Source organism: Haemaphysalis longicornis, unplaced genomic scaffold (genome assembly GCF_048455015.1).
Source record: "Haemaphysalis longicornis isolate Haplotype H1 unplaced genomic scaffold, Haemaphysalis longicornis Haplotype H1 scaffold_6, whole genome shotgun sequence".
NCBI classification, from domain to species: Eukaryota; Metazoa; Arthropoda; class Arachnida; order Ixodida; family Ixodidae; genus Haemaphysalis; species Haemaphysalis longicornis.
This window is the reverse complement of record NW_027526407.1, coordinates 50,133,557-50,150,900: the sequence shown is the minus strand read 5'-3', so window position 1 is coordinate 50,150,900 and position 17,344 is coordinate 50,133,557. Positions and strand designations below refer to the sequence as shown.

The 17,344-nt window shown below is 47.6% G+C and overlaps 1 protein-coding gene across 1 annotated transcript; it reads left to right on the top strand.

Annotated features, from left to right (window-relative positions):
* Positions 1–8,920: 8,920 nt before the first annotated feature.
* On the top strand, positions 8,921–12,065 carry LOC144142622 (cytochrome c oxidase subunit 7A2, mitochondrial-like). Its single transcript, XM_077674264.1, has 3 exons — positions 8,921–9,042; positions 9,428–9,535; positions 11,858–12,065. The coding sequence occupies exons 1-3, from the start codon at positions 9,028–9,030 to the stop codon at positions 11,993–11,995; spliced, it is 261 nt and encodes an 86-aa protein (XP_077530390.1). The 5' UTR covers positions 8,921–9,027; the 3' UTR covers positions 11,996–12,065.
* The last annotated feature ends 5,279 nt before the right edge of the window (positions 12,066–17,344 follow it).

Sequence of the window (17,344 nt, the reverse complement as noted above, 5' to 3'; positions counted from 1 at the left end):
GAGGCATCCTGTAGTACCTGGTGCTAAGGAAACCCTATGAACAAGACAAGAGGGGAAACGTCGCTTCCTATCTATTATAGGGTGAATAGATAACGTCACAAGCGTTTGGCCCAGGTTTAGCTAGCGGCATCTGTCGCGGGAGAAGAAACTGCGCAGCCTCCGGAATCGGCTAGCCACGGAATGAATTGTGGCCGTTATCATTACTTGCATTCGGTGGCGCGCGGCAACCTCCTTCGCCGTCGCAGCTGGGAAGCCTCGTAATCCGCGTTGGTTTTCATTCTGTGACATTATGTGGTCGGTCTCCCGCTCCCGCCGCAGTGGGTGTTTCGCCTCCTATAATATTCTTGCTCCGTGTCCTAATCGTACCCTAGCTATGGGTAAAGCCAAAGTCCCTTCATAGCATTTGGCAAAGTTGATGACTGCACGTAGAGCTGCTGACCAGCCCCGACCTCTCGAACCAGACACGACTGGGAGAGAGGGGCCGCCTCCCGTGCTCCAGCTCTAAGGTAATCAATAAGCGTGTCCACAATGGCTGTCAATAAATGTCTCTTGCTGCTCGTCTGCCTGGATTATTGATATTGCCTTGCGAACAACATGGCTATGAAGAATCAGAAGTTGGCAAGCAATTAGTGCACGAGTGTAATTAGTTTCAGTACCATTTAAGTTCGTCCAAACGCAAAATGCCGGCAGGGGAAAAAAATCAAGGACGCTCACACTAACGCGTAGGACTTGAACGTAGCGAAGCTGTACGCAACCTTCCCGACCATCAAGACGGTTTAAGTAAACGATGTCAGTCGATTTGCTTCTTCGCCGCCGCAACGACCTTTACTCCATCATTGTTGCTATAAGTGTGAGCTTAAATCATTTTTTTTTTTTGAAGTGATAATCATTGGACGTCACCTTGGAGGGGCGTACGCTATGACGTGTCCTTCTCGTTCCGAGCAACTGTTGCACGATTACAGCGAACGCTGGAGTTCTTTTTTTTATTTTTTTAGCAATCTTAGCCAATCTTCCTAAGTGGGTATGCTGGCTTGAAAAACGTGGGCCGGGGACGCTGGGCGGTCATCGCGAGGCACGCACACATGAGCGCTAGGCCTTTTCTTGGTTTCGTTAACTGCCGGGCGGTCGCCGCAAGGCCCGCGCTCATGTGCACGCGCTCAGCAGTTTCTTGGTATTTTTAACTGCGGACACGGAAAATTACGATTTGCAAACAGCCTTGCTGTTAAAAAATAGCACGCAGCATGGGTCCAAACCTAAGAGATATATCCTTCTATTGCAGCCAGTCACAATAACTTAAATGTTAGCCCCTTGGTGCTGCCACAGCGGCAAATGGGTGAGCGGCACAGCATGCGAACATGACCTAGTCCTACGTAAACAAGCTTCCGTCACTACACTGGAATCGCAATATGAGTGCGAATAATTTTACAAAACGCAACTGTTGGCTGATCAAGGCAGAATGCATGCATACCAAGCTTTCTGAAACATATGTATGTCTGTTTGTCCGACACGGGGCACAGATTTTCACGTTTCTTTGTTCGAAGGCATTGGATTTTAGGAGAGCACGAGAATTTCATTCTGTTTGTCTTGTCATTTTAAAGCAAACGTTTACTAGTTTCGTCCAGCTAGTGGTTTCGCCGCGGACGCGCAAGTTCGCCTTTTGACCGCTGACGCGCACCCTGCGACACACGCCTTGAAGCGCATCGCGTGATTCGCCGGGCCCACTTTCGGCGCTGCGCACAAGGCCCCGTTTTCAGTCGTTCTGCTCAACTAGCGGCGGCGACCGCCGCGGTTGCGGGCGCTCAGCTGATCGGCAGCTGACCAACCCCTCCGCCTCCCACGCATGCGCAGCTGGGTAGTCTCGGGCTACCTCAGTCGGTTTGCGCCCGGCGAAGAGGAACGCCGCGTTCGCTGTGAATGAAAGTGAGGCGGACCTCCTTCCGTGAGCGTTGCACAGAACCGAACGGCGTTGAGCAGTGTTCGGCAATACAGCTACATCAAAGGTCAACCAAACGAAGCCAAGACTCGACCAGACTAAGCCAAGCTTGTGCTTTGCGTATACAAGGTTAACTGAGCTAAGCCACAGCCATTTTTTAAACTTAGATTTCAGTAAAGCTAGTTGGGTACCGTTTGACCGTCTCTATGTCTTTGAAAAACAACAGGAATTAGCTTTGAAAAACAACAGCCCAAGCATCCGCGCCGAACAACCAAGGCCCAATTTGGACGGCCACTGTGACATCCGCCAACGGACGTAAAAACTTACTACGAAGCGTCAAATAATGGCGTAAATTAAATATAAAAGAAAAACGAAAAAGCTACCGTGCTTTTTAATTTAAAAGATTTTGTACATCAACACCCTGGCTTGTAGGTCGCAAGAATTCCATATTTCTAATATTAAGCCTAATTTTTTAAATTTTTGAAGCACTTCACCAACTCCAACGATGATCTCTTTGGGGAAGGATATATAAGAATTTAGAACCTCTAACAAAACACGTGAAGCAAGTTCACTGTGTTCATGTATGCCGTTTGCCCGGCCCGGTAGTGCGTTAGCCTTGCGCGATGTATTCGTTGTGGGCACATTATCTTCTCGTTATGTGGTCCTGGAAATTTTTACTGAACATCCAAAATACAGCCAATTTCGGACGTCGTACTCGACGTGCGGAAGTGTTAAAACCGGACGTCCCACGTACGTCAATCGGCCCTGAGACAAACGTCATATGGACGTCCGCTTGAGCCAGAATGGACGTACGGTGAATGGCCGACGGACGTCCGGTGGTTGCTTGGGAGTGTTAGTCTCATTTTTTTTTCTTTTTTGATATTCAATGAAGCTTTTCTGCAGATCTGTTGAAGATGTAAGAGAAGCCATTGCAAATATTTTATTTTATTGTGTTTCGCAAATGGAGCACAAATGTACGTAGCGCAAACCCTTTACATTCCAAGAATAAGACACGAGATAACGGACAAGCATTTAAGGAACTCGCGGAATTCAAAGTTTTATAAGCAGTGGGCCAGTGCCCAGACTTGTTCAATAAAACATGACATATACGCAGCGTAGGAAAGTCATCAAGCAACAAAGCCTATTGTTCCCAGCTAAATTTTAGAGTACTTACTGTGAACTGAGTCAGCCACTGTCAATGCACAAAAAGCTCCCCCCCCCCAAAACTGGTAATAATCGATTTTTCTCTTATCGACCATTCGATGGCAGCAGTAAAACATCTTCAGCCACACTTGCTACATGTCATTATTGTAATTTCACATTTGTAATGTAGTAAGCAGCTCCATAAAAAGCTTGTAACGCTAATGCAACCACGAATGTTGAACACTTACATCCCCCCAAGTTTTTTTACAGTTGTTGAAGCACATATAGATAATTGCGGCACACTGCGGCTACGGAGTTTCCATACGAAAGTGAATGCGAAAAGGTCATATGAAGCAAAACTGTACATCAAGTCTACAACATGTTTAGTGGAGCTGATAATAGAGAAGACCACAAGCCAAGGTCTTATCTACCACCGACGCCTATTTTTTATTCCCATCGTCCCCAACACCCCGAACCCGTGCCTAGAACCGGCCGCGTATTCCGTGTGTGTTCTACAAAAACCTCTGGCGCAAGGCAATCCTCGGACCTAAGAGTTTCCTAATCTTACGTAAGATTTATCATCGCCTTCTGTGTGATTTCAGGAAGCGATAGATAAACTCCCGAGAAAATTATCAACGCAGTTCACGCGGTAAACGCATACAGCTCTGGGCGTTCTTTTTAAAATCCGCACCAATTAACTTCAAGGTTTTCTGCTGGAATAGTCTTCTTTAGAACGTAGGTATGAATGTGGGTTAAAACGGGATTATAGTTCTGACAAAACTTGGTAGTTGAACAAAAAGGAAAAGTTCACGCAAACTCTTGTATATTGTCACGTAGCCAAGGACGACGCAGGTTTCTTCAAGGAACAAAATTTTATTGGAGCGAACCTGTGCTCCGCCAGGAATTCAAAGTATACACAAGCGGCGAAGTTGCAGCTATAGTCACCAAAACGAAGTGCACAGACGAGCGTCGGCGAACCGAATGCAGGCGTTTGCCCTGCGAGCATGTATCTTTCCCGGCTTTACTCTCTGGAACGAGAGCAAAGAAGAGCATTCTAGTCAAGTTACGACAGGGCACAACATTTTCCCTATGGAAGAAGATAGCTTGCGCGGTATGCAAAAAAAAAAAAAAAAAAAAGAAAGAGAGGGAAACACGTGATTCGCTTCGAACAGACAATCGGGCGCTGCCGGACGCTGGAAACAAAACACGTATACGTCAACAAAACACAAGCCTATGGTTCCCGCCCCTGTAAGAGTGCATCCACCCGATGCTAACGTAAAGCGGTAGTCCAAACAACAAAAAGGCAGTCATCTGGCGTAGTAAGGCTTAACTGAGGCGAACCACGTGGACGACTTCAGGCCACGTGCATCGTCGTGATGAGCCGGAGTCACCGTCGCTCCGTCGGGGACAACCTCGTAGATAAGTTGGCCAACACGTCGCTGAATTCTGTACGGTCCGAAATACCATCGCAGCAGCTTGTCACTGGGTCGGCATCGTCGAATCGGGGTTCAAACACACACAAGATCATTTGGGTGAGACTCAGCGTCGGAAGTTGTAGCATCCGGAATCTAATAGCTGCTGGGATTGTACGAGCAAGCTAACGGGCCGTTTCTGCATGCTGTAGGTATCCCTGGAAGTCGGCGTGGAGGTCGTCTTCTACTGTGGCAGCATATGGTGTCGAACATTTTTTTTTTTTTTTCCCAAGATGGCGGGTGGTGTGTGTACACTCCACAAACGTGCTCCGAAGTTCCGCCGCCGTCCTCCCCGAACCTTTTTTGCGTTCATCGTGTTATGCTCGCTAGTGCTCGCCGTCAATGCGCGCTCTACGAATGACCAGAAGCCCCGCTCTACGCTTGCCCAGCCAGCTTCCCTGCCTGCAACGCTACTAGGCCTACTCCGGCGTCCCCACTCACCCGGCAAAACGCCTTCAAGCACCTCCTTCTCCTTGCTCCTGCTCCTAACCTCCTCCATCGGTGCAACCCCCTCGCTGCTACTAAGCGGCGATGTCTGCCCGAATCCCGGCCCCACCGCCCCGCTGTGTCAACGATGCGACAAACGTGTCCGTGACGATCAAGCAGCGCTGTGCTGTGATACGTGCAATCGGTGGTCTCATCGTGCGTGTGTTCACATGCCGCTCGCCGAGTACCGCCGGCTCGGCCGGTCCGACTGTTCGTGGCACTGTTTCGGGTGCTCCCTCCCACCTTTTTCCGACGACCTTTTCGACGACGCAGCCCCAGCAGCTCTCTGTCGAAGTTCCCTGCTGCCCGATCAAGGCTCAACCCCCAGTAAGCGCTACCCACCCTCGCAAACTGTCACAATTTGGTTCTCCAACGTACGATCACTCAAGAACAAACTACTGGACTTCCACGCCAGTCTCCAGGCCCACCCGTCTCACATTTTTGCATTGTGTGAAACTTGGCTTGACTCGTCAGTGTACGACAGCCAAGTAACTGGAGGGGCACCGTATACGCTTCATCGCCGCGACCGCGGCTCCCTTGGTGGCGGAGTTTTGATAGCAACGCCAGCGCAGCTGCCATCCCGTCGACGGGCTGACCTTGAGTCTCCGGACTTTGAGGCAGTGTTCGTAGAGGTGACGTTTGCCAAGGGAACGTCCCTCATATGCTGCGTGTACTGCCCCCCGCCACTACGAAGGGAGTCGTACGACATGCTCAGTGTGGCCCTGTCGAATGCCACCTCAAAGCGTTACGTCAACGTGTATGTTGTCGGTGACTTCAATGCTCATGTCGACTGGTCCAACGTTGAAGCACCCTCCCCATCCGATGCCGTCGACGACTACCTCCTGGAAGTTGTCCATGGTGCTGGTCTAACTCAGCTTGCTCAAGAGGCATCTTACACTGCCCAATCTGGCCGGACAGCATTTCTGGATCTGGCGTTTGCCACAAATGCCACCCTAGTGCACAGTTGCAAGCTTTCTCCGAGTCTTCCTGGATCAGACCACTCCGCACTTGCGGTTGACATCTTTCAGCACCTGCCTAAATACGGCCGTTTTGCTAAGACGGTACAGCTGTTCCACAAAATGGACGTTCCACATCTGCAGCAGCTCGTGCACCTGGCCCCATGGTCCATGGCTCTCTCTGAGGAGTCTCCCAATGATATATATGACGTCTGGCTTGACTTCATGAAGGCCATCCAAAAAGAGTGCCTACCCACACGTCCCTCTTCCTCACGTCACCCCTGGATAACCCGTGACATTGTAAACCTTTGTCGCCGCAAAAAGAAACTCTTTCACAAGGCCAAGCGTACCGGCAATGCAAGCCACTTGAGCAGAGCAAAAGAACTTCAGCGTGAATTGAAACGGCTCATCTATGTGTCGCATGCCCGTTACGTGCAGTCAATCGCTGCCAAAGCCTCGCAGTGCCCCAAGCTTTTCTGGGCCTATGTTAACTCACAACGGAAGTCCCAACCAGCTCCGCAGTTCTCCACCCAAGACACCGTTCTCACCGATCCCCAATCCATCGCCAACCTCTTCAGCTGCCACTTCTCTCAAACTCAAACTGCCGATCCTACCCCACCAACTGCACCACCTGGTTTGCAAGCTAGCCCCCCTAATACCCAATTCGACCTGACAGCCATTACCCCTGCTGCAACTCTGCGCGCTCTTAACTGTCTTAACCCCTACCAAGCAGCCGGACCCGACGGCATCACACCTGCAGTACTGAAAGCTTCAGCCCCTCAAATTGCCCCCGTCCTCTCATCAATGTTTTCCCGTTTCCTCATCATGGGATGTTCCCCCGAACACTGGAAGCTATCGTTTGTCACACCTCTTCTGAAAGGTGTCAGTTTACCAACCGACCAAACCTCGTCCTACCGACCAATCTCCGTTACCTCAATTGTTTGCCGCACCATGGAACGTGTCGTCTCGAAAGAGCTCACTGAATACCTGGAGCAAAATTCCCTCCTGTCCCAATACCAATTTGGCTTCCGACCTGGCCGCTCTTGTGCCTCAGCGCTTGCTCTTGCAGTCCATATCCTGAGCGACCACATGGATAGCAAGGTACCCTGTCACGTACTGCAGATCGACTTTCGTCAAGCCTTCGACATGGTAAACCATGCCCTTCTTGTTGAAAAACTTGGTCTCTTTGGCATACACGGCAACCTTCTTCGTTGGCTCACGGACTTCATTGCCCACCGACAGTTTCAGGTTCTCTTTCATGGCTGCCGCTCCGAGCGCACACCAGTTCACTCGGGTGTCCCGCAGGGCTCCGTCCTTGGGCCAGTATTTTTCAACATCTTCATCAACGACATAACGAACAACCTTGAGTCCACGCCCCTACTGTACGCTGACGATGTCACCCTCATCCAACCGATCCGAACATCCCAATCTCTTCTTTCCTTGCAGAATGACTTGAACAAAATTGTTTCCTGGTCCAATCGTAATCGGCTCCCGTTAAATCTCTCAAAATGCACCTCTATGATCTGCACAGCACGCCGCCCAGCCAACTTAGACCTCCCTGTCCTGAAGATACTTGACACTCCACTCACGCAGACTACAAAGATAAAGCTTCTAGGTGTCACCATCGACAACAGACTCTCCTTCAGCGTACACATGGACGCCACCATTGCCCGTGCGCGTCGTCTCTTCGCATTCGCCCAGCGCGCTACATCCGGCGCTGGACCGGTTGCCCTGCGAACACTATTCACAGCGCTTGTGCTTCCCCAGTTGGAGTACTGTGCCCCTGTGTGGTTGCCGCATCAGGCCTCCCGTGTTGCACGTCTCGCGAGTGTACAGAGGCGGGCAGCATTTGCCATCCTCAAGAGGTCCTCCCCACCCGACCGTCCTTACCGAGACTACCGAACACCGGAGCTGCTTCGCGCCGTCGGTTGGCAGCCCCTTGCGCAGAGGTACGACGCTGCATCACTCCGGCTGCTTCTGGCAGTCGTCAGCCCTCTCGGTGCCCCCCACCCACTGGCAGGGTATATTCGTCGCACCAGGGCCAACGACTTGGCCCCCATCCTTGGCCGGACAGTGCGCCACCAGAACTCCTTTGTTCCGCGCGTGGTGAGCTTGTGGCGCTCCCTCCCCAGTGCGCTCAGGAGCCAACCTGCCACTGACGCTGATGCAGTGAAAAGCCTTTGCCGCCAAGCAGTGCGCCACCTGAGAACGGTCCACTGATCGTCTGATTCAACCCGCCTCTCTCCTTTCATCCTTTCCACCTCCCCTCCCCCTCCCTCCTTTTCTTGCGCTGTAAAAGTCGGTGTGCTGGGCCTTTCGGTATGGGCCTTTGGCCTTTCCAGCACACCCCAGCCCTCCTGGGTTGAAATAAAGTATTGTTATTGTTGTTATTGTTAACATCGTAGTCGCGCTGTCGGCCGTATACAGACATGCTCGAATCGAATCATCTGTTTCCTGGATAGCTATTGCACGCGATGGTGACATAAGGGAGAATTTCGAACCATGTCTCATGTTCAACGTCGACGCGTACACGGAAAGCATACTGCGGCGATCGTCTTGTTCAGCCGTTCGGTTTGTCCTTTCGTCTGGGGGTGGTACGCCGTGGCCTCCCGGTGTTCCGCGTTGCTGTAGCGCAAGACGAGACTCCTTGCATTAGTTCCACAGTGAAGGCCGTTCCGCCTTGTGCTGCGACTCCATGTCGCAGCACAACTTATTGGTGAACGAAGAATATTTAACGACTTCTCCAGCAGCCTAGGCCCAATTTTTGTATCTTGCAGTGGCCTTTCGTTCACGCAACTAACGTAGCTACTCGGACACCCAATAAATCCGTCCCAACAGTTACGAGACTCGTTTACTTTCATTTTTCAAAATTTCATATGAAACAAGGCAAAAAACTTCGTCTACAGTGTGTCACAAATCGCCGCTAGGTGGCTAGATGTACTTGCATCGCAAAGGACAGGGGTGGCGTGCGAGGTCTGCGAAGGTCGAACGTGAAAGTTATTCGTTGTCCGTCGCGGTCTAGGTTTAAGCTATTGCCATGAACGTCGCTCGGGTGAGTCTTTAAGCCCAGGAACAGCTTGTGGTACCGCCTTTGCTGAAATTTAAACGTAATTGGCGCGCCTAATGCTTCGTTTCAGTGCCAGGTTTCTGATAGTCCGGCGTGCGAGCAGCCATGTTGCCGCACTCGTAGTCTCGTTTTTTTGCGCAGTTTAGCCCAGAAATCGTTCTCTTGGTGGGAATGCGTGCCTTTTACCGTCTGTAAAACCCCAAAGGCGTAGTATTAACAGTTCCAGTGGTTATGATTGTTTTTTTCCTGGCTGGCGTCGACATACTACTCTGCCGGCACATATCGTTGGCCTTTCAGAACACCGATCCCGCTTTAGCGTTTCATTCTGTGTCTAGCGTTGAATTTCTTACTGTTCTCGTTTTATTTCCAGGCTGTGACGACGGTTGCCCGCCGGGCTCCCCAGCTGAACGCCGGCGCAACCCCCGCGAGGAAATTCAGGACCCTCGCTCAGATCAAGGAGCTGCAGAAACAGTTCACCGTTAGTAGCTTTCTTGCATTAGCGCTCTCTAATCTTAGTGGTTACAGTCTACCAGTCTTTGGGCTGTGTTGGCTTTGGATCGATCCTGTTCTGGCGGACAGAGGAGAAAAAGTAGCATAGTAGACGCACGGCGTGTGGTGTTTATTACGAGATCTGAACCTCTAACGGCCCTTTAACCAAGAATAGGAAAGATAATCGCAGTTCTTTGTAAATTAGAAAAGGAACAGGCATATTTAGTTGGGCTGGGCTGATCCAGCGTGGGGCTAGCAAGCAAAAGTATTCAACGTGCGTGAGCTGCGAAATTGGTAACTTAGTGGTTTTTTAAACTTTGTTAGTAACCGTAATGCCCGTACACTTAAGATTGTGCGTGCATGTCTGTGTAGAAAAAATAATGCTAATAGAAGTAGTAATGCAGTACTAATGCTAGCAATTGTAGGCACGGATGCATTCAGTTTAGTCGGCAAAAAACGATGTGGTGCCAGTCCTCCTTATTATGGATCTCAAATTGAGGCTTTGTGAGCAGTCTCAAATGTCGTTTACTAGATACAGCTTACCAGTATTGGCTCGTTCTGCGAAATTCTCTATCTACCACAGGCATTAGTACTCTAACGGTCGGGGTGAATAACACTGGTGATTTTTCTTGTCTATTTGGTGCAACTCTATGCGTTTTCACCGAGCATCTTGAATTAACCTGATATGCGTTTATTCTTTGTAGCTTGAATTCCTCCGAAACTCTCTAAAAGTCTCTACACAAGCAAGCAAACACTGGTAGAAGAAAAGAAAGCTGTGTATCGACAAAGAAAAGGGGGGGGGGGAGCGAAGGAGGGCTTTTACTTGCCTTTACTTTCTCCCAACCCAGCATTGTACCCCTTTGCCACTTGCCATCACCTCTCCGTCCACCCGCACACGACCTCTGGTGGCCATTGCGAGGTGCCAGGTGTCATTCCAAATTTTTCAGTAGAACCGGTTCCCATGACTGCACTGATTTTGCTGATTGAAACAGTATAATACTAGCAGGATTTGCAGGACCAAGGCTTCTGGCTTGTCATCACAGAGGAAGCCAGACACAATTGCAATTCAGTTTCATTAAAGCTAACGTGCACGGAAAGTTTTGAGCAAAACACTCCCTCCCCCCCCCTTAGCATGTCTTTCGTGTAAACTTTTTGTTGATTTACGCATGGTAGAGAACATTGGTGTATGGGTTGTGCGCTCTGTCTATTTAAGCATTATTGTATTTAAGTTAATGCATGAAGTAGGCATTTGAGAAAGAAATCTGTTTTGTCCATTTCGTGTCCACTTAGGTCTTGACATACAGCAAAACCTCATTACAAGAAACAGTCGAGAGACCCGGGAGGCATGTCTCTTGTAACCAAGGTCTCTTGCATGCGAAGTTGTTAACGTGGTGAACATACCAAACCATTTTCATTCAAATATCTCTTATAACCAAGTGTCTCTTGTAATGAGGTTTTACTGTAGTTGCACTTGCAAAGTGTCTGACCAATGACACGCACAGAAACGGACGCCTAATCTCTCCTGTGCTGCATCATATCTGCGTTTTCTGCTTTAAGCCAATCGGGGCTTTCTTCTCAAAATTTCGCCAAAGGAATGATCTCGCCTTTGGCCCTCAAAATCCTTCTTCAAAATTCTCCCACCACCCCAGTCGAGCTGGTATGGACTCCGGCCCATACGGGTGTGGGAGGGAACGAGGCAGCACACAGGGCCGCTCGAGAGCTCACCGTCCGAGCTGGTCCTGGCCTTGAGCCCTTCCACGGAGCCCTATCAGCCCGCGACAGACTTGTTACCTTCAATGACATAACCTCGCACTACCGCCTCTCCCGCCGCCAACTACCCCCAGCCGCTCCGACCTTCTCCAACGAAGAGGAACGCCTATGGTGACTCACCCAGACACACGTGCTCCCCTGCCGATATCGACTTCACCTAATCTACCCTTCTTTGTACCCCACCCCTTTGTGCCCCGACTGCGGGTCCCTCGACACCCAAGACCACTGCATGTGGCAGTGCCCCCAAAACCCATTCCCCCCTTTCACAGACGGAGAGCACTGGGCGAAGGCGTTGTGCAGCTCGGACCGTGAGGTCCAGGCTAAGGTCATTCAGCGAGCTGCAATGGTCACCGGCCGGTTACCACCGCCGGTCACCCGCCACCCAGACTAGCCCCATGGGGCTCAAATAAAGTTTCTCTCTCTCTCTCTCTCTCTCTCAGAATGGGCGAAACTGAGAATTCCGCTCCTGTTGGCTGTCCTAGAATCGGGAAGAATGGTCGCATCAATTTGTCCCGCGTATTTTATTGTTATTCTTTCTCAGGCCGAGGATGGCGTGCCGGTCTACCTGAAGGGGGGTGCCATGGACTCCTTCCTGTACCACACAACCCTGGGCCTGTCGGCCGTGGGCGTCTGCTATGCGTTCTACACGACCCTTTGCTTGATCTACAAGAAGAAGTGAGGCCATGGGCGCTGCAGGCGTCGTACTTTACCAAGAAGCTAGGCAAATAAATTGAACCTGTCCCCTCGAAGCATTGTCTCGCGTGAGTTCCTTCTTTCACGTGTATTTGTGGGTGTGCGGGGGTAGGACCAGTTGTACAGACTTCGCAACTTTGCAAAAGCAACGAAAAATTGCCTGTTGAAACCATACGGGGTTTGAATATTGGCTTTACCTATGCACCATACCATGCTTTCATCGAGCGTCTCACCTTCTTTTTTGCCACCATTGGACTTCCAGTTGTACGAACTTCGTAACATTGCAAAATTGATGAAAAATTGCCTGTTGAAACCATACGGGGTTTGAATATTGGCTTTATCTATGTACCATACCATGCAATCATAGAATGTCTCACCTTTTTTGCCACCATTCGACTTCCAGTTGTACGAACTTCGTAACGCTGCAAAAGCGATGAAAAATTGCCTGTTGAAACCATACGGGGTTTGAATATTGGCTTTATCTACTACTACTAAGTGGTCAGGTGAAAAGGAAAGGAAATGCACTGGGGATATTATTGAGCCCAGCTGGGGGCTCACCTGCATTCAACCCAGTGCGGTGGGAAGGGGGAGGAGGGGGATGACAGATTAGAGGAGAAAAGGGGTGATGAAAGAGATGGGTAAGCTAGGGAAAATAAAACGTGGAGCCTCTACTTAAAGCTAAGCGAAGCAGCAGCAGCAATTGGCTTTATTTATGTACCATACCATGCCCTCGTTGAGTGTCTGTTCTTTTCTGTGACCATTGGACTTCCACCCTGTATCAGTCGTAATATGGAATTCCCAGCAGCTGGAGAAATGCTTATGCTCACAACAATCTCGGTTTGGTACCACATTCTGCTTTCTTTGCATCAACTGCTGACCCTGGTAGTAACTTCAAGATGACCATGGACACATGCCCTTTTTAACATTGGGCCGTTTTTTGGTACATTGCGTTAAAAAAAATTTTACCATTCTCTTTCTGTAACATGTTCCTTTGAGAGTAACTAAAAACGTTCTCTTGTAGCTAGGGTTATGCACGTTTTCAATATTTAGTTGCAAGCGAGTCTTGCAACTGCTTTTCCTGGAGATTATTGCGTATTTGAATAGAAAGGGCGGGTGCACTTTTTTTTTTAAACGTAGCTACAGTTCTAGAGTTTTAATGAAGCTTGTTCTTAAGTAGAAATTGGAGTGAATTGAAAGCACAAAAATGTTTTCATTGCACAGGTTCCACAAGACTAAAGCAACGGAGCACTTGTGTTGGTAGGGGTGAACTTTTAAAAGTTGTGTCGACTCTAAGTAAGATAAAAAAAATCCCAGCTCGTAAAAGACAAGACGACGGGGACTGTGCAGACCCTTGTCTCCGTCCTTGTGATTATTGCGCTGCTTTCTTGACCTTGCACCAACTTGCCCTGTTTTTCATGTTAATCGATACTAAGAGTTTTGATTGGAGTATTTTTCTTGTCCAAATTAACGTTTTTTTAGTATTAAATTATGCAAGTTTACGTTAAATTACGGTTGCAGCTAAATCTTAAAAAAATTTCGTTTTTAGGAGTTCTGCCTTGCAAAATAAATCCACTTGGACAAGTTAAACACTTCTCTAGGTGCTGTTTCAGTGAATCAGTGTCATTTCAGCCTATAGAGGTCACCAGCAATTATGGCCAATGACAAATGGCACAGAATAGCTGCCTTTAGTACTAAGCATTTGAAGACAATTGAACTTGTGTCAATGCAAATTACTGAGTGGAAAATAAAAAAGGCTCTATGTTTGACTGTTCAAGCCCTTGCAGTTCGTTTTTTTCAGATAATTTTATCAATTGCGGCTGGGTGTTGTAGAGAAATGTTTTAATGATCCTTTCATTCAAAAAAGGTTTCAAATATTTGTAAGCCTGACTGTTTAGTGCTGGCTTTGCTGTTCCACGTATACTATAGAATGCAAAAATTTACCTGGAGGATTTTTACATCTTGTGTATACAAAACCAAACTATAATATGGTTTTTACGGTAAAGCAGAAGTTTAATTTGTGTGATTTCCATTTTTTATATTGCGAGCTACCGAGCCGAAAAAGTTTGGGTAACTTGAAAAGCATTTTATTTCGCTGAACAACTTGGGTTGCCGTTGTCCGTAAGCAGTTTAGGTTGGACATAGCAGCAAATTTGTCCTCTATACAGGCTTGGATAGTATTTTTTTTGTTATGGTGCGTTTATGATGTTCTGTCATTTGTGGAAGGAAGTAAAGATCTGACAATGCCTGTGGTGGGATCGTAAGAATGTGTAACTCTAGTACTGGCTTCGACTGACTGGGTTGTTTGTCACCCGTGGTTTAGCAAGAAACACGTATCGCGCATTTGCTGCAACATTTGAGTCTTCACAGTTATGTCGCATCACCAGGTGCTAAGAGATGGGCATAAGGTTCTAAGTGAAAATGCTTCAGCCACTGGAGGACTCTGTGATTTCGGCTTGGCTCCTTCAGTTTATTATCGGGTTTTCATCTTGGAAGTTGCACGTCTGCCATCTGTGCCCCGAAGGAAATGAAGACATTGCCGAGGGTGATTCGAACTTACACCTGTGCAAGAAAGAAGTGGATGATGCGTGTGGTATACAGCTCACTGATTGCACTTTGCAAGCACTGCCATAAAATCCAGCTCAATTTTCGAAAGAAAAGATGGCAGGCCTTTATACCCAGGACATTGTTTGTTCATGTGGCGTGCTTGATAAAATGAGGGGATAAACAGTATTGCTGAGGGCTTATGCAGTCATCTCATCCAAAGGTTCGAAGGAGTTTGTTGGCTTAAGGGGGGACACTGGTCTTGAAACAACTTGTTTTAATTTTCAAGTAAACGTTGTGAAACTTGTCAGTCTTGCTGCGTTTCTCCCACTGATTTCACATATGCCATTATTTTTTCAGCTGGTCAGTTAGTTTCCCTAGATGATTAGAGATAATTACCCATTTTTGGTCAAACAACAACAGACAAAACAGTGTTGGTCATAAAACTGTAATCCTTATATATTCCAAACCCTGGTGAATGCAATAACCGAAGCAGTTTTTTTTTATGCATCGCTTGAAACTAATTTTACAGCTCATTAAACTTTGGTGGCACCCGTGGCAAGGAACCATTTTGAGTGCCCGTTTCAAACACCGAAGTTAACTTCCATATGCGCAAGAGCCTGATGCAGCCAAATGGCAGAAGCCTGCACATACAAGTGCTGGCTGCCTCCACGTATAGAACATGTGAGAATGATACTGTATGTAAATACAGGGGAGGTGGATTATCTACTACGTGCAATGCAGTTGGTCACTGGATTTGCACATCTGTACCGCACCAAGTCTTTGAGCTTGTCGAGACTTCGGGCCATCCTAGCATGAATTGGCAAAGAGTTCCCTAGCTCGAGAGCTTGGTGGAAAAGGGAGTGCAAGGCGCTACTCAAGTTTCAGTGGGTCCTGTCTTGACCATGATGTAGAAACTTGTACAGGATAACCCCACTGGAGAAAAAAGAGAAAGAGAGAGAATGAATATTTTTATTTGTCGAGCAGAGGCTGGTGTGTGGGCCTCACCCCGTGGAAGGCATCCCTAGTCCAAGATGACTTGACTTCGTCTGGCCGCCCGTGCTCGGGTCACCAGTTTGAGCTGGATATCTGGGTCTGGGCTGGCCAGGGAAGCCCTTCACTGCTCGAAGGCAGGAGCGGATTATCCATGGTTCAAAGCGCTCAAAAAGGCTGGAAAAAAATGGCAGACTTCGTGGTTTGGTTCGAAAAAGTTTATCCTCCTGCCGATTCACCCTGTTTGAAACAGAGATAACCTATTTCAGTAATGGATGCTTCGAAAAGGCTGTTCGTTGCGTAATGCATGTAATCCTGAAGTCAGCTTATAGTTCTTCAGTCCGAGCTGAAAACTATTTTGCAATCATTCAAAACCACGCGTCGTGTAGAGCGACGGTGCTGATCCAGCTGATGGACCCAGAGAGCAGCCAGACTGGGATTTGTTGAAGGGTCAGTATTTAGATCTCAACAAAATGTTCCAGCAGAAGTCAGCAAAACTTTTGTAGAAATGTGCTTCCCTATTTTCTTTTCTTAAAATATGAATAAAGAGAGAAAGCATGGTAATATGTATACACACACCCAATTTCGAGGTTGAATTTCTGAGAAACGCATAACGAACTTTCTACATTGTGTTGATGTAGAAAGCTTTTGTGAAAATGTAAATTTATTCCACAATTTAAAGGCAGAAAAGGCGTGTGAAATATGAATGCGTTTTCTGCTTTTATAAAAGTGGATAGTGCCTGCAAAAATGTAAATGTATTACCTGTTCAATAAAAGCGAACGATCTGTGCATAAATGAAAATGTGTATGATTATTTATTCAAATGTTTATACCTAACTTTGTAGGCATCCTCTTTTCTTATGATTATTTATTCGAATGTTTATACCTAACTTTATAGGCATCCTCTTTTCTTAAAGATTTAGCTCCCTGCCTGATGAAGACATTTGAATAAAAATACCATTTAAATTATTTGTTGAACTCAGTCGGCATATGTAATGTACATAATATCCCTGTTTGTATGGAAATGCTGCCTAAGGAGAGCTTAAATTTGTGTTGCTGGATGAAATCACAAAATAGCCAAACAATTGGTAGCGTTTTTACTGTAAGGATATGCGAACAGTTTCTGAAAAAGGCCCACTTGTCTACTTCGAAAGTGCTGACATGAAGACAACCAAAACGTGAAGCTAAAAACCAAATTAGTGAAGCAGATAGGGGAAGCCATTTATCACGAATTTGTTTCCTGGTTTTTGAGGAAAGATGTTGTCAATTGACCCAAGAATAGACTGCACTAAAGGTTAAGATGAATAGAACAAACACATACAACCCCTATACTGCACTTGTAACTTTCGTACGTGTTTCTTCCTTTTGCCAAAACTTCTAGGACAGTTTGCATTCCTTTCAGTATGAACCAACTAGCCCGACAAATCTTAATGCTGTCTATATCTCTTCGCCTCGTGGTATAGTTCAATTCCAATGACAGCCTCTCCCTGTGCCCTGTGAGAAAGTAGACGCCCAGGCGATGTTCATAAACATCGGAGATTCTTCGAGTAAAAAAATTTACCATCCCATCCTAAAGGTAGTTGAGAGAAGCGCGAAAGCTATAAGTGCGTCCGATCGGTCGTCAAATGTTCAAAGACCCACATCGCAGTTGAAGAATGAACCCATGCAACGATTTTTTGCGCACTAAGTCAACACATCTACGAGCGATCTAAATGCAACCTATACGGGGTTTATGAAATAAAAATACACTATTGTGCTTCTTCTTCATGTTCGATTTTCAAGTAACCGTTTTACCCAATGG